We start from the raw sequence: 27,975 nt of genomic DNA, 5'->3' as shown, positions 1-27,975 counted from the left end.
GTGGGTTGTGCTCCCACGCCCCTCAGTTTGGCCTCACTAGGACAGTTTCTGTCGGTCATAGCTGTAGTAGTCTCAGGGCCTATGAATGCTCTCTAACCTTGTGCTGATTTTGGTAAATTACCAACTTAATTTACCAAAATTAACAAGTTAGCATTGCTTCTGTCGAAAATCCAGGGCACAACTATGGTAAGTTTTTGGAAGACAGGTAGGCATGGTGGCACACTCCTGTGTAATCCTAGCACTTAGAGAGAGTGGAGGTAGGAAAATCAAGCGCTCTATTTTAATCTCACCAACATAATGATGACCTGTGTCCAAAAACCATACAAATACTGGTTTGCAAAAAATAAACTTTATGCTACCAGCATGAAAGGCCAATAGTAAGAAACCAAGTCCTTTGCCTACCTAGGTAACACCTGTCCACAAAACCTGTCCTTGCTTCTGGGGGCAGTGAGTCAGTTCTTGCTCAAACATCTGCCCTGGACTTCACATGTAGGTGAGGACCAGTGTGCGAGTGATGGCCACTTCTGGTGCTGTGGGATGGGTCCTGCCAGTGTGTATGGAGGAGTGCTGGGCTATTTTGGTGCCTCAGATTAAGGTTGTCTTCCCAGCACCAGGTCTTCTCAGGTCACCTACCTGGAGATGGTCCTACCTAGTAAAGTTCTGGAGTGGGCACTCAGTAGGTCCTGTCTACCTGAGCTCACCTACCCAGGTCAGCAAGCATGTCTGGAACAGGGCTCTCTCTATATGTATATAAAACAACTAACTGACTTTCTGAGTATTTTGCTTCCACCATGCACCGTCAGTAGGTTTCCATGTTTCCTACTGCCAGGCCAGCAAGGCCTTGGACTTATACTACCAGCTGGCAAGCCCTTCTGGGTTTTGCTGGTTAGCTTACTTGATTCACCCACCCAGTGATACAACCTGGAATTTGGGTCAAACAGGAGTGGCCTGGTCTAGGAAGCTTCCCCAACCCCCCATGCATACAAGAGGGTGGAGCCTCCTTGCGACATGCTTGTCTCTTCCAGGTGCTGATCCGAAGTGGGCGAGTACCTATTGTATCTCTTCAGTGTGTATCCTGCAAGGCACAAGCAGTTTATGAAGTGAGCCGCAGTTCCTATGTGTACTTGGAGGGTTACTGCCACAACTGTAGCAGTGGCTCCAAGCAAGGGGTGAGTATCAGTCAAGATGACAAGTTCCCCGGGAAGGTGCCCAAGGCATTGCTTTCACCGTGTCCTCCATGCCTTCATCATGTAGCGCTGGGCAGCACGAACCTTCAGCAATAAGACTCTGGTGCTGGATGAGACAACAACATCCACGGGTAGCACTGGAATGCATCTGGTGGTTCGACAGGGAGCACTTCGTGATGGGGAGGGCTACATCTTCACACTCACTGTGCTGGGCCATTCAGGTGAGGAGGAGGGCTGTGCCTCCATTCGCCTCTCACCCAACCGCCCTCCACTTGGAGGCTCCTGTCGCCTGTTCCCGTTGGATGCTGTACATGGCCTCACCACTAAGGTGCACTTTGAATGCACAGGTGAGTCTGGGTTACCTGGAGAGGCTGGTGTGAACCTGGACTCTGTACTGACACTATGTGTCCATAGGCTGGCGTGATGCAGAAGATGGTGGAGCTCCACTGGTATATGCCCTATTGCTGAAGCGCTGTCGCCAGAGCTATTGTGAGGATTTCTGTATCTATAAAGGCAGTCTTTCCACCTATGGGGCTGTCCTGCCTCCTGGATTCCGGCCCTTTTTTGTGGTGGGCCTTACTGTGATTGTAGAAGACCAGCTTGGTGCTGCTGTTGTTGCACTCAACAGGTGAGTTGAACCCTGGGTAGGGAACACAAACTGATTACCACTTGCTTACAGTCTACTTTTACCCTCCAGGTCTCTGACCATTGTCCTGCCAGAACCCAATGGTAATCCTGCAGACCTCATACCTTGGCTGTACAGCCTGACTGCCAGTGTGCTGCCTGGGCTACTGAGGCAGGCTGACCCCCAGCATGTCATCGAGTACTCTCTAGCTCTCATTACAGTGCTCAATGAGGTCAGTGCATGTGGTCAGTGCAAGGATCCCTTGTGAGTGGACTGAAACCTTGTACTTGAAACCAGTGAAGTTCCTTAGTATATTTGGATGCTAAGTCCTACCCATAGTAGCTACAGCATACTAGGCCCTTCCCAAGGTCAGCTTTCCCACTGTATCTTCTTGATACCCCGAACCCTATATATGGTCTTAATTACCCTTGGTCTTTAAAGCCCTGCCCATGCCTCATAACTGTACTCTGACACCCTTGACAAATATCACAGGGAGGCCTGTCTTCCTCTCATGGTTCTTCTATGTTCCCTGCCTCCTCCAGTATGAGCAGGCCCTAGATATGGTGTCAGAGCCCAACCATGATCAGCAGCTGCGAGCCCAAATGCGTAAGAACATCACAGAGACCCTTATTTCCCTTCGGGTCAACACTGTGGATGACATCCAGCAGATCACTGCAGCACTAGCCCAGTGCATGGTAAGACAGGTGCAGCCTTCGTCACTATGACAGGCCCTGTGCGGCATGAGTAGGGCTTCCAGACTGGGAGCTCTTTATGGCCTGTGCCAGTTTTCTGTAGCCTCGCTGTTATCTCCCAGTATGAGCCCACATGCTCTTCTGGTAACTATAGGGTGTTTCTGGAAAGAGTAGTCTATGTATGTATGCCCTCTCATCAGGCCTGTAGTCATGTCCCACTTAACGAGGCTTACCTGATAGGGCCTATTGAACCTTTGAGGTATCCATTTTCCGACCTGTAGACTTGTGAGCCAAACAACCCATATCTGATAGGAAGGTACTCTTGTCGGTGAGGGTCAGTATAGGGACCAGTAGAACAGCCAAGTCCTCAGAAGACAGAGATTCAGAGAGCTCTGCATAAAGGTCACTATTACCATGTGGCTTCTATGCCCTTGAGTGTATCTAGATTTGGACTCTAGCCAAGGCCTTGACATCTGCCTTGATTTTAGCCATGGAAACAGATAGCTGGGATGATTAGTATGTAGGCTCCAGGAAGAACTTGGCCACATCTTCGCATTGGGAGGAGCCATAGAGGAAGTTTTAGCAAGGAAAGCCTTGAAGACTTCCATCCACACAAGTTCTCAGTGCAGGTTAGAGGTAGGAAGCTGCCTAGCATCCCAACCAGTGTGGTGAGACAGAACCATTGAGTGGTATGGGGGTGGGAATCATAGATGCCATGAGTCTGTGCTATGAATGGGTCTGGAGGCCATGCTGATCCTCCTCAAAGGTGTCCAGCAGGGAGCTCATGTGCCGTTCATGCCTGAAGAAGATGTTGCAGAAGCTGGAGGGCATGATGCGCATCTTGCAAGCTGAAACCACTGAGGGTACCATGACACCCACTACCATTGCTGACAGCATCCTCAATATCACAGGTGCATATGCTGCCCCTCTCACCCCCTAGTCTCCCCTCTAGCTCTTGCTACCTCTTTTTAATATCCTTACTTACTTACTTACTTACTATCCCAGGTGACCTCATCCATCTGGCCAGCTTGGACATGCAGGGCCCACAGCCCTTGGAGCTGGGGGCTGAACCGCCCTCATTGATGGTGGCATCCAAGGCCTACAACCTCTCATCAGCCCTCATGTGCATCCTCATGCGTTCCCGAGTACTCAATGAGGAGCCTCTAGCCCTGGTGGGCGAAGAGATTGTGGCCCTGGGCAAGCGATCAGACCCACTCAGCCTTCTGTGTTATGGCAAAACCTTGGGACCAAGCTGCCATTTCTCCATTCCTGAGGCCTTCAGTGGGGCCCTGTCCAACCTCAGTGATGTAGTGCAACTCATTTTCCTTGTGGATTCCAACCCTTTTCCCTTTGGCTACATTAGCAACTACACTGTCTCCACCAAAGTGGCATCTATGGCATTCCAGACACAGGCTGGTGCCCAGATCCCTATTGAGCGGCTGGCCTCAGAGCGTGCCATCACAGTGAAGGTGCCAAACAACTCAGACCAGACTGCCCAGGGCTCCCACAACCCTGCAGGGTCTACCATCATACAGCCCCAGGCCTCAGTCAGTGCTGTGGTCACTGCAGACAACAGCAACCCTCAAGCTGGGCTACATCTGAGGATCACTTACACAGTGCTTAATGGTGGGTGTTAGGGGTGGGCACATGACCTGCCTGTCCTCCTATCCTTGCCCCTGGGAAGAGGGTATTTATGTAGATAGCATTAAATTTGCAGTGACTGGTCCTGGGGACTTGACTAATACTCAGTTTTTCTTTTGCCCTGGTTCCATAATGCCCATATACCTGTAGCCACACAGAAGCATGCCATGACATCCATGTGGAGAGCCTTATAATATGCTTAGGTGACCCTCAAGCCCTATGACAATTTGCAGGGTCCCTAGGGTGATGATGAGCCTTTTGGTGGGTATCTGATAGTGTGTATTGTGGCCCCCAGAGCGCTACCTGTCTGAGGAGCCTGAGCCCTATCTGGCTGTCTACTTGCACTCGGTGTCGCAGCCCAATGAGTACAACTGCTCGGCCAGTAGGAAGATCAGCCTGGAGGTGCTTGAGGGTGCTGATCACAGGCCCTACACCTTCTTCATTGCCCCAGGGTGAGTGCTTCCCACTGGGACCACAGAAATAGGCATTGCAGAGGGGAAGGAGGTGGGATAAGGGTGAATGTAACTTGTCCTGCATTAGCCACAGGTATGTGGGCTAATTATGGAACCAGGGCAACAGGAAGGCTCGGCATGACATTCAGGGCCTTGGAGTCTGGCAGTAACACTACTATCTCTTGTAGGACTGGAGCACTGGGCAGGAGTTACTACCTGAACCTGACCAGCCATTTCCACTGGTCTGTACTGGAGGTGTCTGTTGGCCTGTATACATCCCTGTGCCAGTACTTCAGTGAAGAGAAGATGATGTGGAGAACTGAGGGGATCGTACCCCTGGAGGAGACCTCACCCAGCCAGGCTGTCTGCCTTACCCGCCACCTCACTGCTTTTGGCGCCAGCCTTTTTGTGCCTCCCAGCCATGTCCAGTTCATCTTTCCTGTAAGTGATGCTCCTGTTCCTAGATTTTTTTCCATATTGAGAAGCCTAGGGCATCCTAATTCCATCCTTAGAAACTAAAGTGCATGAGCTAAAGTCACCAGTACCTGATGATTCTTTCTTTCCAGGAACCTTCTGCAAGCATTAACTACATTGTCCTGCTTACGTGTGCCATATGTCTGGTGACCTATGTGGTCATGGCTGTGATCCTGCGCAAGCTGGATCAGCTAGATGTTAGCCGGGTCCGTGTCATCCCATTCTGTGGGAAGGGGGGCCGCTTCAAATATGAAATCCTGGTCAAGACTGGCTGGAGCCGAGGTTCAGGTAAGGGAAGGGTGATTAGGGGTGGGGATATGAAGTCTATCCTGGCCTAGACTCTGTAGTCTTAGTCCTGGACCCTGTCTGATGATTATGGGGACCAGTACCACAAAGCAAGTGCTCAGTTCTCAAAAAGTTGTTAATAAGGACTTAGCTCAGATATAAGAAAACAGCAAATAGGGAAATTGTGGGTATACTTCAATGGTAGAACACTTAACCAGGTGCAAAGGTCCTTGGTTCCATCCACAGCACTGTGCAAACACAAAGTTTATGTTCATTTCCTGAGAAAGACAACAGGTCCAAGAGCCAAGAAGGTGCTCCTCACTTCAGAGTAGAGCAGGCCTCACACATACGAAGTTCAAACTGCTTTATTATAACTGCTCTGCGGCCCCTAATGTTTGCTTATTTATTGGCTGGGGTAGGGTGCAGTCTCAACATGTAGCTCTGGGTGGCCTAGAACTCCCTATGTAGACCAGGCTGGCCTCTCTGAGATCCACCTGCCTCTGCCTCATGAGTCCTGGGATTGAAGGTAAAGGTGTATGCCACCACACCCAGCTGATGCTTATTATTAACATTAAAACTTACTATTGGGGCTGCAAAGATGGCTCAGGTAAAGGTAAATTGCTACCAAACCTGGCAATCTGAATTCAATTCCTAGGCACCACAAGGTGAAAGAAGAGAACAGACCCTATAGATAATCCTCTGAAATCCATATGTGCACTGTAGCTTGCACTCAGTAAATAAAATGCAAAAACAAACAGACAAAAAAAAACCCAAGGTGTTTATCTGTGTATGGTTGGCAGCATATGTTTTTAATCCCAGCACTCAAGAGGCAGAGGCAGTCAGATCTCTGAATTCGAGGCCAGCCTGTCTACAGAGTGAGTTCCAGGACAGCCAGGGCTACACAGAGAAACCCTGTCTTGGGGAAGAAAAAAAAAGTTCACAAGCCTAGGCTTCATAACAAGACCATGTCCCAAACACACACAGAGAGACACACCCTGGAAGTGAAAACTTTTGGAAACTTCAAAATAGTGTGATTACAGCTATTCCATTGACTTCTGGGACAAGTGCGCTCTGGCAAGTGTCGTAGTCCAAGCTTGAATTGACTTCCCACATTTTTCTTTTTGCTGAGACTATTGTGAAATTTCCCTGGGAACTCTTTGGGAAGCTTTCACCAACATTTTCTGCAGAGACAGCCCACGCCTTTCTGTGACAACTTCCCTTGTTTACACAGAAAGTCTCTTTGCTGACAAATTCCAAGGCAAGAGCTTATTTCAACAATTTTTTTTATTTTTCTAATTTTATTTCTAGTGTTGCAGTTTTTCACTCATTATATTTATGTGTGCTGGAGCCCCTGCTGAGCACGTTCTTCCCCTGAGCTTCACCCCAAACCCACCAGTTTTTATTTCTTTGCCATGCTTTCATTATTGCTGGCCAGTTCTCTCTTCTGAGGGCCCCGTTTTCAAAGCTCTGAGTTCATCTCTGGAGAGGAGAGGCACTGTTGCCTGTGTGACTGAACTACAGATGTGCCTGAGTACCAGCACATGTATCCTGTCACATGACAGGCTGGCCAGGCTTACAACCCTGAGCTCAGCACATACACCCTGGCACTGGAAACCACGCTGTTGTGAGCTTGGTGTTTGTTAACAAATTGAGGAACCTGGAATTTGGGTCTTTTTGAACTATGCAGACTGGACCTTGTGCTGCAGGCCTATAATCCTAACTACTTGGGAAGCTGAGGCAGGGGTATCATAAACTCAGGCACATGAGGGCAGGTTCTAGGCTAGTTTGGATGAGATCCTGTACTAAAATTAAAAAAAAAAAAATTTTTTTTTAAATGGCTATCCCAGCAGAGGCAGGCAGATCTCTGTGAGTTCGAGACCAGCCTGGTCTACAAGAGCTAGTTCCAGGACAGCCTCCAAAGCCACAGAAAAACCCTGTCTTGAAAAACCAAAACAAACAAACAAACAAACAAAATAAACAAATAAATAATGACTAGGGATGGAATTCAGAGGTAGGGTCCTGGGTTCAATATGCAGTAGTATAAAAGTAAAAAATCTCAAAACCTGTTCAAAGCTAAGGGCTACCTGCATTATTGGCAAACAGGGTGACTGATCTGTGTTTCATATGTACTGAATAGCAAACCAGAGTTCTCTGCTCTCCAGGTACCACGGCTCATGTAGGCATCATGTTGTATGGAGAGGACAGTCGTAGTGGTCACCGGCACTTAGACGGGGACAGAGCCTTTCATCGCAACAGCCTGGACATCTTCCAGATTGCCACCCCACACAGTCTTGGCAGCGTGTGGAAGATCCGAGTGTGGCATGACAACAAAGGTCTGAGTGAGAGCTGTTGCCACCCATGCATCTTGCCAGCCTGCTTCAGTCCTCACCTGGGTCCCTTTCTCCACAGGGCTCAGCCCTGCCTGGTTCCTGCAGCACATCATCGTCCGGGACTTGCAGAGTGCCCAGAGCACCTTCTTTCTGGTCAACGACTGGCTGTCTGTGGAGACTGAGGCCAATGGGGGCCTAGTGGAGAAGGAGGTGCTTGCAGCAAGTAAGGCTGCTTCCTGCCTTGTTGGTAAAGACAGGGAGAGAGGGATAACAAAGGTGGGTGGCTGACCCTGCATCCCTGCTGAATCCTCCCAGATGAAGCTGCCTTGTGGCAGTTCCAGCGCCTCCTAGTGGCTGAACTGCAGAGAGGCTTCTTTGACAAGCACATCTGGCTCTCCATATGGGACAGGCCACCTCGTAGCCGCTTCACTCGAGTTCAGAGAGTTACCTGCTGTGTTCTCCTCCTCTGCCTGTTCCTGGCTGCCAATGCTGTGTGGTATGGGGTCGTGGGAGATACCACATACAGGTAAGTCCTGTGAGGTCTGCTGCCCCGGGCTGACTTCCTTCTGGTCTTTACCCTAACCCATCCTATCTTCTCTGTCACCTCAGCATGGGGCCTGTATCCAATCTGATCCCACCAAGTGTTGACACAGTTGCTATTGGCCTTGTGTCCAGTGTTGTAGTCTACCCTGTCTACTTGGCTGTCCTGTTCCTCTTCCGGATGTCACGGAGTAAGGTGGGCTGGGCAAGGGACTCAGAGCTCTGAGGTGGAGTATGGTTTGTGTTGTTTGGTGTAGCAGCCAGAGGAAAAATCCAGAAACTAAAAGTGATCCTTTGAAAGGGTAGACAGAACTGATAAGCCATTAGCTAGACTGACCAAAGGGGAAGAGATTCAAATTAGCAAACCATGAATTAGAGGAGGCATCTTGAAATAGATGGGACTTGGAATTCCATGAGCAACTATGCACCAATGGGTTAAGAGACCTAGGATAAACAGTTGATTGTTAGAAAGACACAAATTCAAAACCAATTCAGAAAGAATTCAAGTGGCTCCTGAAGCCAGTAAAGAGCCTAAGTTGATCATTCAGAATCATCACAAAGAAAAGCAAGGCCAAATGCTTCCTGCCCAATTCTACCACCCATTGAAGATTGTTGTTTCCTCACAGATATCTGGTGAGCAAAACACCACACCCACAGGGCAGCAGGCCCTAGATGTTGACAGCTGCCTGGACCCATCTGTGCTAGACAGCTCCCTCCTCACACTCTCTGGCCTCACAGAGGTAAATGAATGCGCCCCAGGGGTTCAGGGCAGGGTGAGCTGGTTAGGGCTGGTTGGGTTGTCATCTCTGCTCTGCAGACCACACTGAGGCACTTTCTCCCTTTCAGCAGGCCCTCACTGGGCAAGTGAAGAATGACTTGTTTCTGGAAGACACTAAAAGGTGAGGTTGCCGGGAGAGTCTGGGAGCTTTGGCCTGAGTCAGTAGCTGTGCCTGGCAGGCCATGCTAGGGTGTTGGGCTCTGTGTCCTCATCCTGTTTTGGCTGTCTCTGGGAGTGGGGCTGCTGCAGAGCTGGTGTGTGCTTGTGTATGTTTCTTCCCATGCTTGTGAGACTAGGCTTGGGTCAGGTACATGTAACTATATCTATGTTGCCAGGCAGTGATGTTGCACACCTTTAATCCCAGCACTCAGGAGGCAGAGACAGGTGGATCTCTGTGAGTTCGAGGCCAGCCTGGTCTACTAAGCAAGTTCTAGGACAGCCTCCAAAGCTGCAAAAAAACCCTGTCTCAAAAACCAAAACTAAAACCAAAACCAAATGAAAAAAAACAAAACAAAACAAAACAAAACAAAACAAAAAAAAAAAAAAACAGTGTCTATGTTTTCCACAGCCTGGTGTGCTGGCCATCCAGTGAGGGCACGCTCAGTTGGCCAGACCTGCTCAGTGACCCATCTGTGGTGAGCAGCACACTGCAGCAATTGTCACAGAATAGGCCTGGTTGCATGTTGGGTCCTGAGGAAGATGGCATCTCTCTGGTTAGCCCTCCCTTGCCTGCTAAATACTTGTCAGCATCAGGTGAGTCATAAATGGGAAGGAATGCTTCCCAAGCTCTTAAAAGATAACCACTTAAACACTTCTCGTTTCCTCTAGATGAAGACCTGATCCAGCAGGTCCTGGCTGATGGGGCCAGTAACCTAGTTCCCACCCAGGATGCCCTCACAGAAACAGACCTGCTTAATAGCCTGTGAGTGCTTGGCATGGTTGGAAGGAGGTAGGGTGTTCATGGTGGTTGTGTAGTGGGACCCTGCATCTGCCTCTGCCTCAGGAAGCTGAGGGTACCCTGGCTGCCCTGTTGTTACAAGCGTGCCTGTTCCTGTGTTGCTTGACTGCTGTGAGCCTCCACTTTCCACCTGTAGAAGGGAGTTCGTGGGATCCCAAGAGGCCCAGCACATCATCCCTTTAGGGAAGTAGCAGAAGCATGAGACATTTGACAAATGGAGAGGCAACCAGTGGCTTCATCTGGGAAGAAATTTTATTTTTTGTTTTGAGGCATAGCCATGCAGGAATTTTGAGTTGGAATCAAAACTGAAAAATAATGGAAAAGTTTTTAAATATCTCATTCTTATTTTGAGACTATTTTGACTCAGTGACTCTCTTTTTGCCATCATTCTTTAACAAATACTCACTGCTTCTTTCCAAATGCAGGGATGAGTGTGTTCCCAGCTGCAACTTCCATATTTTGCCTTTCCTGCCTGGACCTTCCTTTGCTAGGGCCTGCACTATAGGCGCTCTGTACCTTCTCTGCATTTCTCCTACTGACCCTGCTGTCCTGCACCTCGTTTTCCTACTGTACTACCTATTACCTTGTATTTAGTGCTTAAAAGGACAATAGGTACACTGGCCAGGCTGTTGGCAGACTCCAGTTATCCCCGTACCAGCCTCATTGTGGGGCTGATGGCCATTGCTAGCTAATACCCCCCCCAGGTGCCGTCCTTATACCATGCAGAGCTAAGAAACAGGTCCATGGGGTCATGCATGCCCAGCACCCCATTAGCCAGCCTGGTTCAGTACTCTTTAAGATGCTGAAGGACCTGCTCCCACTTAAATGCAAACTGATACCACTGCCTCTTCTTCCTGTGGGGGGGTGGGGATGCACATAACTCACAGCCCTGACCTCTACCCAGATCCAGTGTTCCTGGGGAGAAAACAGAAACACTGATGCTGCAGACACTGGGGGAGAAGAGGCCACCCAGCATGGGCCTGACTTGGGAGCAGTCGCAGGTGACAAGGTTCTCCAGGACAGGTATGCTCACACAGACCAGGACATCCCTCCCGGGTCCCTGGGCTTGCAGCCTTGCAGCTGTCTGTGTGTCTCCAGGACTGGTGGAAGGTCTTCGGAAACGACTGCTGCCTGCCTGGTGTGCCCCCCTGGCCCATGGGCTCAGCCTGCTCTTGGTAGCAGTGGCTGTTGCTGTCTCAGGGTGGATTGGTGCCAGCTTCCCCCCCAGTGTGAGTGTCATGTGGCTTCTTTCAAGCAGTTCCAGCTTCCTGGCCTCATTTCTTGGCTGGGAACCCCTTAAGGTGAGAAAGCTCCTAGAGGGGAAGGCATCTGCCAGTCTCAAGCTTGCCAGCTGATTCCACTGCCACCCCAGGTGCTGCTGGAAGCCCTCTACTTCTCACTGATAGCCAAGCGGCTACACCCTGATGAAGACGACACTCTGGTAGAAAGCCCAGCTGTAACACCTGTAAGTGAACGTGTGCCCCGTGTGCGGCCCCCCCATGGTTTTGCACTCTTCTTGGCAAAAGAGGAAGCCCGCAAGGTCAAGAAGCTCCATGACATGTTGAAGGTGAGCTCTGGCCACAGATAACCTCTACTCTGTCTCCTGTTGTTTGCTCCACTCCTGACTTCCAATGGGCATTCAGGGCTTTGTAGCTCCTGCCCTTCTATCACCTGTTGCCCTTCATCTGTTATTGTACATCTCAAGTTCCTGCTTTCTCCTGGTCTTGAGGGCACTGGGCATAGCTGTTCTAGTTCTCAGAGCCTCTGGGTCTGGGTTTCTCTTGTGTATATCTCTGGCTGTCCTGGAACTTGCTCCATAGACCAGGCAGGCCACAAACTGGGAGATCCACCTGCTTCTACCTCCTGAATGCTGGGATTAAAGGTGTGCACTGCTACTGCCCTGCACCAATGGGTAGACTTGCTCTGGCCTTGTGATGGAATCAGCTGATCAGAGCCATCCATTCCTGTCCTGCAGAGCCTCTTGGTGTCCATGCTTTTCTTACTGGTGACACTCCTGGCCAACTATGGGGATGCTTCTTGCCATGGTCATGCCTATCGCCTGCAGAGTGCCATCAAGCAGGAGCTGGATAGCCAAGCCTTTCTGGCCATCACCCGGTAGGGACACTCAGGATACACACATCCATGCATTGGGCCAGGGTGGCACTGGCCCCTATTTGTTTTGTCTTTAGTTCAGCCCAGCCTCTAGGGAACATTTGGAAGTATCTAGAGTCAAAGGTATTTTACAGTGTATGAGCCACATGTAATCCAGGGTAGCTGTGAACGAATCCCAACCCAGAATCCTAAATTTGCTGTTCATAAAGTATGAGAGATTTTGTTTTTGTTTTTATAACTCAGATGAATTTTGTAGACAACATAATCACAATGTCATGCAAAATGAACCTGTGTTATGCTCTTGAAACCTTTAGGCTGTGGGTTAGAAACCCCTGTGTGGCCCAGAGAAGCTAAAAGATTATATATCCCTGATCTATATACTTGCTTGGTTGTCAGAGCACATACATGTTGGGGTATCCAGTGAGTAGAGAATTGGGACATTGCTTAGTCTTCTGTGGCATACAGCACAATATCAGGACAGAATTATCTGCCCCAAATGACAGCAGTCCAAGTGTAGGGAACATGGATCATCCCTGAGGGACTGCTGTGGCAGCACCTCCTGGGCCCTGACAGCCTTGACCTCAGTGACCTATGTTTGCTGGCAGGGCTGATGAATTCTGGCCATGGATGACACATGTCTTCTTGCCCTATGTCCACGGAAACCAGTCTAGCCCTGAGCTGGGTCCCCCACGGCTGCGGCAGGTGCGGCTGGAGGAAGGTAAGCTGGGGAAGGCAGTCAGTCCACACTTGTTGCTCTCTTCCTTCCGTTGCCACTTGAAGCTGATCCATTTGAACTCTGCTTAACAGTATGACCTTTGTCCTTTTCTTTAGTTTTTTTCATTGCCTTTCTATAAGTGATAATAATATTTGCCTTGTGGGTTGCTTGCAACAAAATCTCAATCATTGGATTTTACCAATAAAGACTCTGGAGCCATATGCTGGGGTGAAGGCCTGCTAGCTCAGAGAAGCAGAGAAAGCACCCAGCTGACCCTCCTCAGCTGAAGTCTCACACCTCTCTCTCTCTCTTTCTCCGCTGTCTCAAAACCCCCTCAAATTCAAATTTCCCTCCTCTTACTTCCTGTGCCTTTCTCTCCATCTTCCTGACACCCTTTTACTCTTCATGGGTTTTTGTTTGTTTTTTTGCTTCCCCACTCCCCAAGACAAGGTTTCTCTGTGTAGTTTTGTAGACCAAGCTGGCCTTTAACTCAGAGATCTACTGCTCCATTCATGTTTTTTTCTTAATCCTAAATTCACTTCCTATCAACTGGTTGCTTGCTCTGCCTTTTGAATTATGGTTGACTTTATTTAACCCTGTTTACAATATTCAAGCAGAAAACTCTTGAATTAAAGGTGTATGCTGAGCCACACCACAACTAGAAACAGGTTTTACCACTAAATAACACCATCTCAGGGTTCACGGTGCGATTAAATATCCTGCAGAATGGGTGGGGGAGGGGATTCAAGGTCTCCAGCACAGGGGCTCAGCTGAGTTGACCGAAGAGTGAGTCACCCATTGTGTTACAGTATGTCCTGAGTCCTGGCCTTTTGCTTTCTAGCATTCTGCCCAGACCCTTCCAGCTCAGAGCACATGTGTTCAGCTGCAGGAAGCTTGAGCACCAGTGACTATGGCATTGGCTGGCAGAGTATGGCTCAAAATGGCTCTGAGACATGGGCCTACTCTTCAGCTGACTTGCTGGGGTGAGTAAAACAAGGCCCTACCTGGGTGATGAAGTTCTTCGGAGGATCTGGCCCTCTCGTGGGCATGCTTATTACCAGATGCTTTCAGGGCTGGGGAGTTTCCAGTACTGCCCTGTCTCCACAGCGCCTGGTACTGGGGCTACTGTGCAGTGTATGACAGTGGGGGCTATGTCCAGGAGCTAGGCCTGACTCTGGAGGAGAGCCGCGCACGGCTGACCTTCCTGAAGCTGCACAACTGGCTTGACAGCAGGTGGGTGCTGAGGGAAAAATGAGCAGGAAACTAACTCCCTTTGAAGGCCTCTGAGCCTCACTCCTAGCCAGCTGTCCAGGCCCCCCCCCCCCCCGCCTAGCCCAGAACCCCCCCCCCGTAGCCCAGAACCCCCCCACACACCCATGACTGTTGCCCTCCCATCTTGCATCCTGTGCTCCTGCACACCTCGCCCCTCCTGTTGACAGCACCTTTCATGCAGGAGCCGCGCAGTATTTGTGGAACTCACCCGCTACAGCCCTGCTGTGGGGCTACACGCTGCTGTTACACTGCGCCTCGAGTTCCCTGTGGCAGGCCATGCACTGGCTGCCTTCAGTGTCCGTCCATTTGCATTACGGCGACTCAGCACCGGCCTGTCACTGCCACTGCTCACCTCGGTATGCCCTTCCACTTGACATCTATCCTCAGGACCCTGATCATGCCCCCACGGGGATGGGAACACATCCCTGCCACTCTTGACCACGCCCTCACAGACACCCCCTCCCCTCAGGTGTGCTTGCTGCTATTCGCTCTGTACTTCTCCATGGCTGAGGTGCATACCTGGCGCAGAGAAGGGTGTGCACGCACAGCACAGCCTGATGCCTGGGCACGGTGGCTACTGGTGATACTGACGGCAGCCTCAGGGCTAGTACGCCTGGCCCAGCTGGGCATTGCTGACCGCCAGTGGACCCATTTTGTGCATGATCATCCACGCCACTTTACTAGCTTCGACCAAGTGGCTCAGCTGGGCTCTGTGGCCCGGGGCCTGGCAGCCTCACTACTCTTCCTGCTCTTGATCAAGGTAAGGTCCAAGGGGGCCAGTGCGTGACTAGCTAGCATCAGACCCCAGGGCCTAATGAAAGCTGACAAACTTTTTGTTCACAGGCTGCCCAGCAACTGCGGTTCGTGCGCCAGTGGTCCATTTTTGGCAAGACATTGTGCAGGGCCCTGCCAGAGCTCATGGGAGCCACCTTGGGCTTGGTGGTGCTTGGTGTGGCCTATGCTCAGATGGCTATTCTGGTAGGTTGCTGTCCTGGGGTGTGCCAGGGAAGGCCCAGGGTGACCATGGTATGCCTTTACCTGTGTCTCTTTCCCATAGCTTATTTCCTCCGGTGCTGACACTCTCCACAATATGGCCCGAGCCTTCCTGGTGCTGTGCCCTGGGGCCAGGGTTCCTACTCTTTGCCCTTCTGAGTCCTGTTACCTGTCCCCTCTGCTGTGTGTGGGGCTCTGGGCTCTGCGGATATGGGGTGCCCTGAGGTTAGGGGCTGTCCTTCTGCGTTGGCGGTACCATGCCCTTCGTGGAGAGCTCTACCGCCCAGCCTGGGAGCCCCAAGACTACGAGATGGTAGAGCTTTTTCTGCGTAGGCTTCGGCTCTGGATGGGCTTCAGCAAGGTCAAGGAGGTGGGTACGGCCCAGTGGGGGGGAGAGGGACACACCCTGGGTCTCGCGAGCCCAGGGTGCAGCCGGACTGACCGAGCCCCTGTGCCGCCCCCAGTTCCGCCACAAAGTCCGGTTTGAAGGAATGGAACCACTGCCTTCCCGCTCATCCAGGGGCTCTAAGTCATCCCCAGTTGAACCTCCACCCAGCGCAGGCTCAGATGCTTCACACCCTTCCACCTCATCCAGCCAGCCAGATGGGCTGAGCGCAGGCTTGAGTCGCTCAGCATTGAGGCTGGAACCAGAACCCTCGCGCCTACATGCTGTGTTTGAAACATTGCTTGTCCAATTTGACCGACTCAATCAGGCCACAGAGGATGTCTACCAGCTGGAGCAACAACTCCAAAGCCTTCGAGGCCATGGACACAGCAGACCTCCTCTCTTACCTTCCCCTGGCTGCTTCCCAGGCCCTCAGACAGCTCTGCCCAGCTGCCTTGCTAGGGCCAGTCAGGGGCTAGACCAGGCATTGGGACCTAGCAGGGTATCCCTGCGGTCTAGCAATAAGATCCACCCCAGCAGCACTTAGGCCCTAGGGGTCCTGGCCATTCCCTTTCCTGGGAAGGCCTGTGGCTTCTCAGAGCCAGAGCCAGGGTGGACACCACTCAGTATTACCTTCTGCTACCCTCAAGGTTGAGCCAGGCAGAATAGCTGCATACAAGTTCCTTAGGGTACAGTTATTGTGGCCTTACCTGTCTGCCTATGGGCTTCAGCACTTTAAAAAGGCTGTGTAGCCAGCCAGGACCTAGGTCCCCTCCCCATAGGAGGATACAGCAGTATTGGACAAAGTGAGTACCCAGCCTCCAAGATGCTAATTTATTTCCTGAGTCCTCAGGTGCAGCGGGCTGTGCCCAGCTCTACCCCTAGGCGGCCATCTCCCCTTGCTAAGAATCCAAGCTTGAGGGAGGGCTAAGCTACACGTCTTTCCTGTCCATCCCCTAAGTTATTACCTCTTATTGTTTGTGCAGCACACATGCCTCTAGCCGCCGTCCCCTTTGTATGTCCATCATCAATAATTTATATGGGGTTAAAATGTATATATTTTTATATGTCACTGTTTTTCACTTGGGCTGAAGGGCCTAGTGGCTGGTTACCCATGGTAGGGGTGCAGGGGAAGCTGCAGTCATTTACTGGATCCGAGTCTGGCCTTGGGCAGGTGCTGGATGGTATTGGGGCCACCATGGCCTGATGATTTTCCTCCCTTGTCTGGGGCCAGGCAGTACCCAGATCTGCTGGTATCAGGTCTGAGCAAGACCAGGACTACTGTGGGTTGAATGCCAAGAAGTTATTGGACAAGACCTCCACTGGGGCTGGCCCCCAGGGTGGGGTAGAGAATTTGTGTGACAGCGCCTGCCTGCTTCTGTGGGCTCAGCTGCAGCTCTAGCCTTGATCCTGCCCCAGCCCCACACAGACGAGACAAAGTCAAATAAAGAAGCTGTCTGACTGCTGCTATCTGTGCTTCTCTGAACTCCAGGGCCAGGTGGACATGGCCACAGTTTATTTCATGTGAGAGTACAGTCAGATGATGGTAATGGACAGGGAAGGGCCAGCTGCATGGCTCTGGCACCTCAGGAGCCCAAGGGGCCCTCATACAAACTCTGTGAAGTCATCCACGGAGGAGATGAGGCGTTTCCGCTGGCCTGTCTCATAGGTGGGTGTGGGCTCAGCAGGGGCCTGAGCTGGTGCTTTGGTGTGGGCTGGAGGGTGCATCAGAGGCAAGCTTGGGTTTGGATAGTGCACCTCCTCACGGATCTACGGAGAGAGGCTTTGGCAGTGAGCTCAGAAGTTCTGCCCCCCCCCCCCCCACCAAATTCAGCCACCATGTCTCTGAAACCCTGTCCTTCTTACCCGGTGGCGGAGACGCTTAATGTGGCGGAGCCTGGCAATCCACTTGGAGGGATAGATGTCAGTGGGGTTGGAGCGGCTGTGGTGTACCTGAGAGGCCATCTGGGGACCCCCAAAGCAGGATGGTGAGTTCCCATCCAGGAGCACCAACACGCCCATCTCCCTGCTTGGCCCTAGTTTGCAGCCACCACTCACATTTGCATGTAGGGCCATCTGTCGGGCCACAAAGGACAGGTTTCGGTCCGACACAATCTTGGCCACACTGGTATCCACAAGGCCTTCCATGTCTGTAGAGACACAGTGCTCATACCGGACTCAGGCCAACTGCTACCCTACCCAACCTAGGCCTTACCTTTCCTGCACTGCAGGGTCAATAGGTTGCATTTATAGTCCAGCGGTGTGATGATCACATGGACAAAGTTGAACTGGCCCTGTCCAGACAAGAGGAAAGTCATATGCTGAAGGCCACTATGCTTCACTGCTATGTCAGAGGTTTATCACCTTAATAGGCAGCACTTGGCCACCTGCCTTTGTCTTTATCTCTGGCTAAATGCAACCTACTCTGCATATGGGCCCCAACACAGATTTGCTTATATTATACAATCTGCCTTGCAGACTACCTGGCACTCCTAAGATGTGTTGCCCCCCACCATGCGCGCGCAGACACAAACACACACAATCTATACATAAGAGACAGAACTTTCCAGAGTTGGCTTTTCTCTCAAGATGGCACTGCTCAAGTGCCCCATCTCAGTGAGCTGTACTGGCTTTTCCCAGCGTCCTGCCTCATCTCCCATCACTCATCCTGGAAGCAGCTGCTGTGGACAGTCTCACCAGACATTCCCAAGGACCAGTCATTCCAGATTGCCCCTTCTAAGGCCTTGCTGTGTCCTTTATGGCTTCTGGTACAGTCTACACACTTGTTGCTATGCTTCAGACTTGCTAGCTTGGGCTGTGCCAGACTCTGTCTGACATCCAATGCCCACAGATCATAAATACACAGGTGATACTAATGCTGACCCCAAGGGTACTGAAATGTGTTCAGCAAGGACCATTAAAAACCACTCCAAGCAGACACTATGCTCCTATTGGGCACTCTACATCCCTACCAGGCACACATTCACTTAGCTACTCTTCAGGAGCACAGCCCATCCTATAGATGAAGAAGCAAGTTTTGTGATCATGTCTCCTTGTGTCCCTGATAGCATGCACATGAGGCTCCCAAGAGGGGCTACCCTCTTAGGGCACTCAAGGCCAATTGAAGATACAGCAGCAAACATTTTTACAGATGGCTTGGGCTACTGCTCAGTCTGGTGTGTATGTGGTCATTACCTGGGTGTCCATCATATAGAGATCCCACTTACCTTGATGGTGCCCAGCTTGAAGTCCTCACCAGAATCATTATAGATGATAGAAACAAAGTCATTGCCCAGATGCCGTTTCTTGTCACAGCGGTGCTTGTCCACATCCTTCGTGGGCATCAGGGTGGCAATATGGAAAACAGCTGTAGGGTGGGTGACACTAGGCTGGGTTCCAGGACAGAACATCTCAGGCTGGGCTTAAAGGCCCAGGTTGAGACTTCTGTATCCCTCCAGATTTTCCTTGCTTTTTTCCCAGCCCCTTGGCTCCTCTCCCAGAGAACAGGGCTTGGAAGCCAGCCAACCTAGAACAATACACACCTTGCATGATGTCATCATGCCAGCAGTATGTGAACTGGCCATCCTCGCCACACACATCCAATCCACCCAAGTACACCTTATCTGGCTGGCAGTCCTTGAGCTCGATGAGCCGGCCAAGGCCTGTCAGAAACTCTGTGTACCTGTAGGAGCCGTGCTCATTTGATAGGATGGCCAGCTCGCTGCTGCTCTGTGGAGAAATCCAGAGATTAGCATCAACTCATAAGCAAGAGTGTGGCAGATTCATCACTGATGAATAGCCAGGGTGGCTATCCCCATCTTTCACTCGGTAGTTCATGCTCATAGCTGTCCAGTCCACACGCACTGGTGTCCCCTGGCCTCCCTCTCTTATCCACCCCTACACTCAGCTAGGAAAATTAACACACCCAGAACCCTTGCACTGCTCAGCAGTTCTGCAACCAAACCCAAGTCTGTTCCTCTCACTTGGATGGTCATCACCTAACTTCATCATGGCTCTGAATAGCAGCCAGAGGGATACTTTTAAAATGCTGGTGCTAGGCTGGGCGGCAGTGGCACATGCCTTTAATTCTAGCACTTGGAAGGCAGACGCAGGTGGATCTCAATGAGTTCAAGACAGAGCAAGTTTAGGACAGCTAGGGCTGTTACATAGAGAAACCCTATCTCAAAAACAAAAAGACTGTTAATGGTGACCTCTTGTCTCAAAGTAGTCCAGGATCCCCATCTTGCTCAGAAGAAAAGTACAGCCCATGTCCATACAATGGACTGAGATTGTCCATGATGGCCCTCTACCTCCTGCCACTTAGCTGCATTCACTCAGTGGCTCACCCCAGGACCTCAGTCTACTATTGCAAGCATGCACCCTGCAGCTCTCACAGCTCTGCATACCAACACATTGGCCTGTCATCTCATAGCTGTGCCCCTGGCTCAGGGCTCAACAAGCTCCCAGTGCTCCAGCGCATCAAAGATCAGAGACTGAACTCTGAGGCAGGAGACACCTAGACCCACCACCTGAGATCACAGGGTTCTATGCTGGCCCCAGGGTCTTACCTGGCCTTCTCCCACGTAGAGGACAGCAATTTTGTGGGTGTCATAGGATGGGATCTGATCGAGGAGCTGCACTGACCGCTCGAAGGACTGTAGTCACAGAAAGATGTGAGTTCAGAGACTCCTGCCACCAGCCACCAACCCAGATAACATACCGAACACAGGTTCTCAGGGTGATTGTCTCCACCCAAATAAAACACATCCTGCTGCCACAAGGGTAGACCCTCTTATGACCCACCCTACAGTGGAGAGAGAAGGCAGGCCTACCTCATTGGGTAGCAGGATGGGCTTATTGGACTCGTCACCAAAAAAGGGTGAATGGTAAAGCTGTAGGAACACAAAGCTGCAGAGAAAGTATTGGTCAGGGCAGGGCCAGAGTGAAGCCCTGTCCCACATGTGCAATATTAGGACCTAAACTCTGGCCAAGAACCCACCCTCCTTATGGCTCCCTCAAGCCACAGGGAAGACACAAGAATCTTCATGTATGCCTATTCTGCCCAGGCAGTGTCTGGGAGCTTCAGCCAAGAAGAAAATGTATCCCTTGGAGTTGGTCGCAATTTGGGATTTATGCCCACCTAGGGTTGATGCCTGGCACTTTCTCAGCACTGGAGGCCGCAGCTCTGCTCTTGAAGGTATCCCTCTCCACCCTCTTGCCCCTTCGCGATGGGGCTGAATCAGAGATGGTATAGCCTCGGGGCCGGAGGCCACTAGGGGAGCGGGGAGAACTGGAAGGCAGGGGACCTTCAGGTGGGACTGTGACGCGGCCTTCTTCACCTGGGGCTGACCAGGTAGCCGCTTCCCCATCCAGGATCCCTGACTGGGACCGGACCTTAGATTCAGGACTCAGCCGTCCACGGTCAGCCTTGTCCCCTAGGTCTCCAAGGATGTCCTGCAAGGTCTGTAACTCAGGAGAAGAGCTAGACTTGCTCAAGGGCTGCGAGGGTTGGAAGGAGAGGTCCACTGCAGGCCGAGTCACCTCGGAGGAGATGGCCCGCTCGATAGGGATACCCCCGGAAGCCAGCTCCTCCAAGTGGGACTTTTCTTCCTGGCTAGATGCTGAGGATGACTGCAAAGACAATTTGAAAAACTGCTAGAGGCACTCACGCAGCAGGTTCCTCTGGCTCTGCCTCCAGCCCACTAGCTGTGTCTGCCATGCTTTCCGGGCCCTTCTCCTGAGCAGAGAAGCTAAGAGCCACAGACTGAAAAAGTCCCATAATAAAGTCCACTCAGATGGGGGGGAGGTAAGACACCCAGATGGCCTGAGCATGAGGGACATGGAGGAAGAACTAGCCATTTCTTAGTGAAGGAGAGGAGCTCTCAGGGTCACAGCAAGTGCCGTTCCCAAGGCACTCACCCTGCTGTAGGCATCAGGACGCTGGCAGTGCCTGTCAGTACCCAGTGATGCCTCAGAGTCCTCCAATTCAGGGGGTTCCACGGGCACATGGGCCTCTCCTGAACTTCCCTCCTCAAGAACCATGGCGGAGTCTGGGAGGACACAGACAGGGCTGCTTGCTATGTGTTATACAGGGCCAGATGCTCATGTGGCCTCTGAACACCAGCTTCTTTCTGCCAGATGGGCAGCACCCCACAGAGCTTCCCCCCCCCCTTTCTTCCTGTGGCTGCCACTGCAGCAGGCTGGAGATGGACTCTGAAGGCCTAGGGAGCCCTGGCTCAAGGCCCTCCTGCAGGCCAGTGGGCAGCGGCTCTGCTCGCTCCTGCATCACTAGCAAGGCAGGTAGGAGAGCAGGGCCATTCAGGAAGGGTTCCAGCTTGGTAGGGGTATCATGTCTGAAGCCAATTCTGAGACTAGGACTTTGGACCTGAGGAAGAAGCTAACAGGATATCCCCATATGCAGACTTGCAACCCACTCTGTAGATGGAGGCTTCAAGTCAGGTACTTGAGGGAAGGGACGAAGTCCCCAAGCAGCACTTCCCAGGCCAACATTGGGGCAGGGCAAAGATAAGAAGCAATCAAAGGTCAGTGCAGCCTGTGACACCCTCCCCTAGCTCCTGCCCAGACTCCAGCAGCCAGGTATACACTGCCCTTCCAAAGCTGGCTCCTGTACACTTGAGAGAATCTGCAGGGCAACCTTCAAGAGCCAGTGGCAAAGAGGTAGGGGCCTTGTCACCAAGGTTGGCCAGCTATGACAAAAGGGAGATGCACAAAACAATCAGACCATCGGCAGGCAGGAATAGGTCAGTCCCAATAGTTGCCACCCACAGGAATCAAGGGGACCTACCCAACCTGTCAGCCGGAGGCCACATACACCTCAGAAGCAGAGCTCAGCTCAGTACACATGTCAAAGGGTTCCTGTGGGCTAAGCACAGGTATCCCACAAGCTGTCCCCGTGTCAGCCAAGACCCTGCTCCCCAAGGGTGATGAGAGGCTCAGCCAGCCATGAAGGGTGACCACATGAGGGGTGATGAGAAGTGTGTCTATGAGGCAGAGTGGTGCTCTGCAGACCACATGGCTTCCTCACAGGGATGCACCAATACCTGCCCAGGAAACGCTCCTGTGCAGCTGTCCTTGGCAGCTGGACTGGTACAGGGAGGAGAAAGAAGCCACTGCAAGGTAACCACGCGAGTAGCCTCGTCAGCGGCAGAGACTGCACAAGGCCGAGCAGAGAGGATGGGCATATCCCCGGGCCTGGAGAGGAGAGAGGGGAGGGCCAGCGGCGGCCAGGGCCGGCACACAGGGCTCCCAGCTCTCCAAACAGCATGCACAGCCTTTGGGAGGTCAGTGCTGGTCAGCTGCCTTGGCTTCCAAGTACATCTATGACTACATATCCAAAGGCCTAGCTGGGCAGGGTTGGCAAGAAGGCAGGCAGGTTCAGGCATCCCACCCCAGGCCCGGGGGGATGCTCAGCTGCCCGCAGTGCCTCCTCACCCAGAGCCATGCCCATCATGGGAGTGCTGGCAAAGGCTCCAGAGACTGCCAACTCCAGCAGCATCCTGGTGCTGACAGCAGGTACCCGTCTCCAAGGAAGAGGGTTTCTTCAGCAGGCATGGACCCACTCTTAAACTTTAGGGACCTGAGCACTAGTATCTCCCCAAAGACGCTGACAATTAGGCTTCAGTGGAAGGAACCACGGTGCCATCAGACAAGGCGTCTGGGGTCCAGCACTGCCCATGCTCCTGAGCTCACCTGTGTTAGAGCGTGGAAGAGGTGGCGGCTTGGCTGTGCCAGCTGCTGGCACTGACAGTGACTTGTACAGAGCTGTGTCCCGGTGCTCCTTGAAGCGCTCAGCAGCCATAAGAGCATTGGACAGCTCTTGCAAGGGCATGTTGTTGATGTCCGAGGAGAAGGGGCTGAGTGGGTTCTCCAAGCTCATCAGCCAGCTGGTGTTCCCTGGGTATAGGTAGTCCCTTAAGCCTCAGGCCATACTGCTTACAGCCATACACCATTCCTAGCACTATCTCCAACAGCCTGTACCTACTCACACCCTCTCTTGCTCTAGATGAACACTACACTGAGGCCAAGCAAGCCAGGTTCAGACACACATGAGGGCAGAGGTTACTGAGACAGCCTGGAAGCCCAGAGCTATGTCCTTCTCCCTGTACCACATCCCTACAGCACCTGAGACTGTTCCAGGGCTTGGGGATCTCTGTTAAACCCTTCCTTGTGACTGTCATGCCCTTGTTACACACTAACTCGTATGCTAAACTCTAGCCCAGGACCTCAGAAAGTGACTGTGTATGTGGAAATGGAATGAGGCCAAGTGAGATCACATGGGTGGGGCCAGGCTAATGACTGGCATGCACATAATAAAGGATTGGGGCTCAACCTTGAGCACGGGGAGAAAAGGCAGCCACTTGCTCGCACGCGTCCCCGAGAAGGAATCAGCCCAGCCCCCATCTAGTCTCATCTCTTGGTCTCTACATTGGAAGAATAAACATCTGCAGGGTGGGCTGCCCTGTCAGGCACTTTGCCAGTGCCTCAGGCACCATCCATCTTTAAAGACTGACTTCAGAGTAAATGACTCAACACCCTATGCTTGCTGCTCTGAGTCTACAGCCTGGAGAAGACCATTACACACTCTCTTAGGGATTCCAGTTTGCCTCCTTTCTCAGTACCTGTGGGCCTGCGGACCAAGATTTCAGCCCAGCCCTGGGTCAACAAAGGCACATAGGCTGCCAGATTCGTCGTCTCTGCTTTTGGAAGCTGGGTTCCTGCAGAGGCCTTCTCAGGCTTAGCTGCTGGTGCAGTTTGTGATCCCAGAGAAGCAGGGCCACCTGAGGTTTGGGAAGCTGTAGTGTCCAGGGCACCAACACGAAGGCCATGGCCCCCTAAAGACAAGGGGGCTGAGACTAGTAACCGCCACTTACCCAGCACAAAGTACCAAGCACAGAGCAGACATTAGGCAGGCTGGAAGCACCTGGCTCATGCCCAAGGAAAGCTGGATTAGGACAACCCCAGCCCCCCGGTTTTGGCCCTTTAAGAGCGGTGGCCTCCTAGGCTGAGAGCAGCAAGAGACCCAAGCTTGTCCACTCAACCACAGCTCATTCAATTGTAGCAGATAAAGCTCTTGGTGAGCTGGATGGGCTCCAGGCCCTTCAGCTGCACGGTCCTTACTCCACTGATAAGCAGAGGTGCCAATGCCTCTAAACACAGACTGAGACAAGTAGGCCACAAGGACCATAACCAAGAGCCATCAGGAAGTATCCAGTCATAAAGCTAGCCAGTAGTCCCTCAGCTCTGAGCCAGTAGCCTTCTGAACACTGGGCCCAACGGAGAGGCAGCTGAGGGGTACGGGCATCTGCCAGGAGCTGTCGGGGTAGAAACTCACCTGACATGGAGCGGACCCGGTCCCGGGCCCCATGGGATACCTGCTGCCCAGCCTGGGACTCCAGTTTGGCTGGTGCTTCCTTTGTCTGCCTCACATGAACACCAGGGTCAGAGCTAAGGACATAAGTATCCATATAGAGTCAACCATGGTCCCCAGGCTTTCCAGGATCACAGTGAACACAGAAGGGAGGGACAGTCACCTTGACTCTGGGCCACCCTGCAGATCCCCCGAGTCCAGGCCCAGCAACGATCGGGTGCCAGTTCCCACACTTGTTGTCACCGTGACAAGCTTATTTCCAACCAGCCAGGTTTTGGTTCTACCCCCTGCCAGGAGGAACTCTCCCACAGGGGACCTAAAAGAATAAAAGTGTCTACCTCCCTTGCAAGTGCAGGATCAAAGGGAACTCTTGGCTCCTGAAGGCTAGCAGGGACTCAAGAGCCCAAAGCAGTTGCCACCATGGGCATCCAGTTCAGCTACAGAGGAACAACCTTCAGTGCCCCAGCCCTGCAGTACAGCACACACCTCTTGGGTACTGCAGTGAAGTTGGAGAACACATATCGGGCCATCATGTCCAGACATGTTTCTGTGAGCTCCAAGTGGAGATTCTTCAAGTTGTCATCAGCCTGAGCCATAGAGTTCTCATCCGCAGACCCTAGGCTGGCGCTGGTGAGGGATGTCTGTATTCTGCTAGAGGAAGAAACCATACCCAGGTCAGGGGTCAGGGTTAAGAGAAGAACCATGCCGAGTCACCTAACACCAGGAGCCAAAGCTCAATGCATGCACGGCCAAGATGGCCTTGCTCAGAAAGCCCACCAGGCCCAGGGTGCAGTGGCCAGTAGAGCTACAACCTCACAAGCCATGTGGACCATGTCAACCCAGAGAGGAAGGAAGATAATTGCCTTACAGCAAAGCCCCTCTGGTTGGAGCAGAGCTGAGACTGGGGAGACAGAACACCCTCTACCCAAAGCACAAGGAGTTAGCCATGGCTGCAACACACAGCTTAAGTCATGCAGACTTAGAGACCACAGGAGGACACAGCAAGATTGCATTCTGCCCACAGGGCCACCTCCTGTCACAGATGGGGAGTGGCTGGGCTTTTTAAACTGGGGTGACTGCTCAGGTTCCACTCACGCCCCAGGGACCAGAGGAAGGCCTTTTATAGGTCTGACTCTGACATGAGTGCCATATCTCTTTAGTCACATTTTGCTTATAAGGAATCTGCCACACCAAAAAAAAAAAAAAAAAAAAAAAAAAAAAAAAAGGGGTTGACAGAGGGATTATTATTGAACCCCTCATTGTCCCCAGCTACCAGAGGCCACACACAGAGGCAGACATTAGTAAGGAGCTGGATCTCAGGGTAGAAGAAGCCACATCCAGGAAGGGCTTGAAGGTGAGGGAAAGATGCCCATCATTAGTATAGACAAAACTCACAGGAAGATGCTAGCATGTAACCCTGGGGCCCAGCCTCCACTCCCAGGCTGGCCTCTACCCCAGATCCCTATACAAAAGCCTCTAGTTCCCCTTAGAATGAAGCCCAAGAAGGAAATCTGCCCTACAGAATGTGATGTCAAAATTAGGAGAGTGTGTGTCTGACAACCTGCACAAGTGCACCTTAAATTTACAAAGGTCTTGCCCTTGCCTTTCAGGCACAAGCCTGTGGGGCTGGCTCTAGCCTCCCAATTTTCTCAGGGCAGCTATCCTAGCTCTAGTCAGGACTCAGATGATGACCTGAGGAGGCTGTGCAGCCAACTGTCTTAGTATAAGGCTTGGACAGAATGCAACCTTCCCCGACGACTTTGCCACCAGGCTCTGTTAGGCTGGGACCATGTTGTCCTCTAGCTCTGGTCAGGGAGAGCCGCCAGCAGGCGAGGAGGTCATGCATGCAGCCCCATGCACCACCACCCGGGTGCTCACGGGGCCAAGCTCCAGGGTCTGTGCCCCCCTCCCAACACAGCCCCACTACCTGCGGACCACATGTTCAGACACACTGATGCTGCGGCACCGGAAGGCCTCGGCTGCACAGCTCTCTTTGAATTCTTTCACAGGTGGAGAGTTATTCAGGCCTTGTTTGGGGACTCTGGCTATCCTCAAACTACCAGGCGAGGAAGGAAGCCCCAAGCCCCAGAGAGCCCAGCTCCCGGGAATGGGAGAACAAGCCATTGGAGGGGTGAGGAGGAAAGGTCCCAGGCCACAGGGTCAAGATGGAGAGGTCCCGAGGGTGAGATGAACAAAAGAACCATGCCAAAGGACAGTGAGCAGGGGAAGAAACAGAAAACAAAAATGCATAAAAATACAGCTTGTAAATGCAACTGAGAAAATGTAAGGTTTCACGCATGATACCAAAACAAAAGACATTAGTGCAAATTAAATGTGTGTGATCGCCCCGCACGGCAGATTCCAGGCTATGCTGAACAGAATCCCTGTCTACCCCAAAGAGAGACCTTTCAGGCCAGGGCCTGGAACTCACTGTGGAAAGAGGCTAGTTCTCAACACAAGGCCCAGAAGCCCCTAAGAGGAGGAGGTACTGGCCAATGATGGCCAAAATGACATTCTTCATCCCCAGCCACAAGACTTGAGTACAGGCTGCACTGGAAAGTGCCGTATCCCACCCAGGGAGAGCTGAGACAGCCCGCAGGAAGCGGGGTAGGCAGGGCAGCCGGGCAGTGAGGTGCAAACAAGAACAATGAGGACTAGCACAGTGCTGCTTTCAGATTTGGCACAAGCAGCTGTGATGGTGAAGAGCGTGTCCCTGATGAGCAAGCTCTGGAGGAAGAGGGTGGCTCTGGCTGAAAGCAGGGCTAACCAGAGACCACGGGCCAACAAGTAGATGTCTCTGGGTTCTCCCTGGCCAGGCCCAAGTCACAGCTGCCATGATACATTCCTTTACTCCTCTCCCAGTGCAGTGAGACCCAACCCTATACATCCTGATCTCCAACACGAAATATGTAATCCTAGCCCAGAGAAGCCAGGGTGCTGGCACATGGGCTCCTTGGGGCTGCAGGCTATAAGCCAGCCTAGCAAATGGGAGGCACTAACAACTTCTGCAGGTCCTACCCAAGGCCATCTTAGGCCCAGGTCACCATACATGGTGATACCCTGTCATTCCTAGTACCATGTTCACTGGCACAGAGGTCACTGATCTTAAGTTACAGCCTAGGGTCCCACCCCACTTGATAGCAGGCAA

General features: G+C 52.1%; 2 protein-coding genes across 22 annotated transcripts in view; one reads left to right on the top strand and one right to left on the bottom strand.

The window, feature by feature from the left end:
- Positions 1–16,905, top strand: part of Pkd1 (polycystin 1, transient receptor potential channel interacting) — a 48,685-nt gene extending 31,780 nt beyond the window's left edge. For 2 of the 7 annotated variants that reach the window (XM_051181194.1, XM_051181195.1), the window contains exons 17-46: positions 1,026–1,169; positions 1,255–1,534; positions 1,602–1,815; positions 1,867–2,044; positions 2,355–2,507; positions 3,271–3,415; positions 3,510–4,130; positions 4,441–4,597; positions 4,786–5,038; positions 5,164–5,359; positions 7,519–7,689; positions 7,766–7,909; positions 8,002–8,212; positions 8,296–8,422; positions 8,853–8,966; positions 9,073–9,125; positions 9,573–9,757; positions 9,833–9,926; positions 10,867–10,985; positions 11,061–11,263; positions 11,335–11,529; positions 11,938–12,077; positions 12,680–12,792; positions 13,631–13,772; positions 13,897–14,022; positions 14,243–14,417; positions 14,531–14,821; positions 14,905–15,039; positions 15,119–15,424; positions 15,519–16,905. In XM_051181194.1, coding sequence (XP_051037151.1) covers positions 1,026–1,169; positions 1,255–1,534; positions 1,602–1,815; positions 1,867–2,044; positions 2,355–2,507; positions 3,271–3,415; positions 3,510–4,130; positions 4,441–4,597; positions 4,786–5,038; positions 5,164–5,359; positions 7,519–7,689; positions 7,766–7,909; positions 8,002–8,212; positions 8,296–8,422; positions 8,853–8,966; positions 9,073–9,125; positions 9,573–9,757; positions 9,833–9,926; positions 10,867–10,985; positions 11,061–11,263; positions 11,335–11,529; positions 11,938–12,077; positions 12,680–12,792; positions 13,631–13,772; positions 13,897–14,022; positions 14,243–14,417; positions 14,531–14,821; positions 14,905–15,039; positions 15,119–15,424; positions 15,519–15,986 — 5,853 coding nt within the window. In that variant the 3' untranslated portion in view covers positions 15,987–16,905. The remainder of the gene's footprint in view (positions 1–1,025; positions 1,170–1,254; positions 1,535–1,601; positions 1,816–1,866; positions 2,045–2,354; positions 2,508–3,270; positions 3,416–3,509; positions 4,131–4,440; positions 4,598–4,785; positions 5,039–5,163; positions 5,360–7,518; positions 7,690–7,765; positions 7,910–8,001; positions 8,213–8,295; positions 8,423–8,852; positions 8,967–9,072; positions 9,126–9,572; positions 9,758–9,832; positions 9,927–10,866; positions 10,986–11,060; positions 11,264–11,334; positions 11,530–11,937; positions 12,078–12,679; positions 12,793–13,630; positions 13,773–13,896; positions 14,023–14,242; positions 14,418–14,530; positions 14,822–14,904; positions 15,040–15,118; positions 15,425–15,518) is intronic. The other 5 variants (XM_051181200.1, XM_051181199.1, XM_051181198.1 and 2 more) reach the window with 3 other exon arrangements.
- A 6-nt stretch (positions 16,906–16,911) lies between these two features.
- The window catches only part of Tsc2 (TSC complex subunit 2), a 33,895-nt gene continuing 22,831 nt past the window's right edge, over positions 16,912–27,975 (bottom strand). For 2 of the 15 annotated variants that reach the window (XM_051181203.1, XM_051181201.1), the window contains exons 25-41: positions 26,755–26,883; positions 25,314–25,478; positions 24,991–25,143; positions 24,792–24,904; positions 24,079–24,291; positions 23,150–23,353; positions 22,501–22,569; positions 21,359–21,489; positions 20,580–21,070; positions 20,272–20,347; positions 20,008–20,094; positions 18,982–19,168; positions 18,667–18,806; positions 17,655–17,733; positions 17,498–17,589; positions 17,306–17,404; positions 16,912–17,209 (exon numbers count right to left, since the gene is read on the bottom strand). In XM_051181203.1, coding sequence (XP_051037160.1) covers positions 17,045–17,209; positions 17,306–17,404; positions 17,498–17,589; positions 17,655–17,733; positions 18,667–18,806; positions 18,982–19,168; positions 20,008–20,094; positions 20,272–20,347; positions 20,580–21,070; positions 21,359–21,489; positions 22,501–22,569; positions 23,150–23,353; positions 24,079–24,291; positions 24,792–24,904; positions 24,991–25,143; positions 25,314–25,478; positions 26,755–26,883 — 2,593 coding nt within the window. In that variant the 3' untranslated portion in view covers positions 16,912–17,044. The remainder of the gene's footprint in view (positions 17,210–17,305; positions 17,405–17,497; positions 17,590–17,654; positions 17,734–18,666; positions 18,807–18,981; positions 19,169–20,007; positions 20,095–20,271; positions 20,348–20,579; positions 21,071–21,358; positions 21,490–22,500; positions 22,570–23,149; positions 23,354–24,078; positions 24,292–24,791; positions 24,905–24,990; positions 25,144–25,313; positions 25,479–26,754; positions 26,884–27,975) is intronic. The other 13 variants (XM_051181204.1, XM_051181207.1, XM_051181206.1 and 10 more) reach the window with 7 other exon arrangements.

This window comes from Phodopus roborovskii, unplaced genomic scaffold (assembly GCF_943737965.1).
Source record: "Phodopus roborovskii unplaced genomic scaffold, PHOROB, whole genome shotgun sequence".
NCBI classification, from domain to species: domain Eukaryota; kingdom Metazoa; phylum Chordata; class Mammalia; order Rodentia; family Cricetidae; genus Phodopus; species Phodopus roborovskii.
Note: the sequence above shows the minus strand (reverse complement) of the source record. Positions and strands in the feature narration are given on the sequence as shown.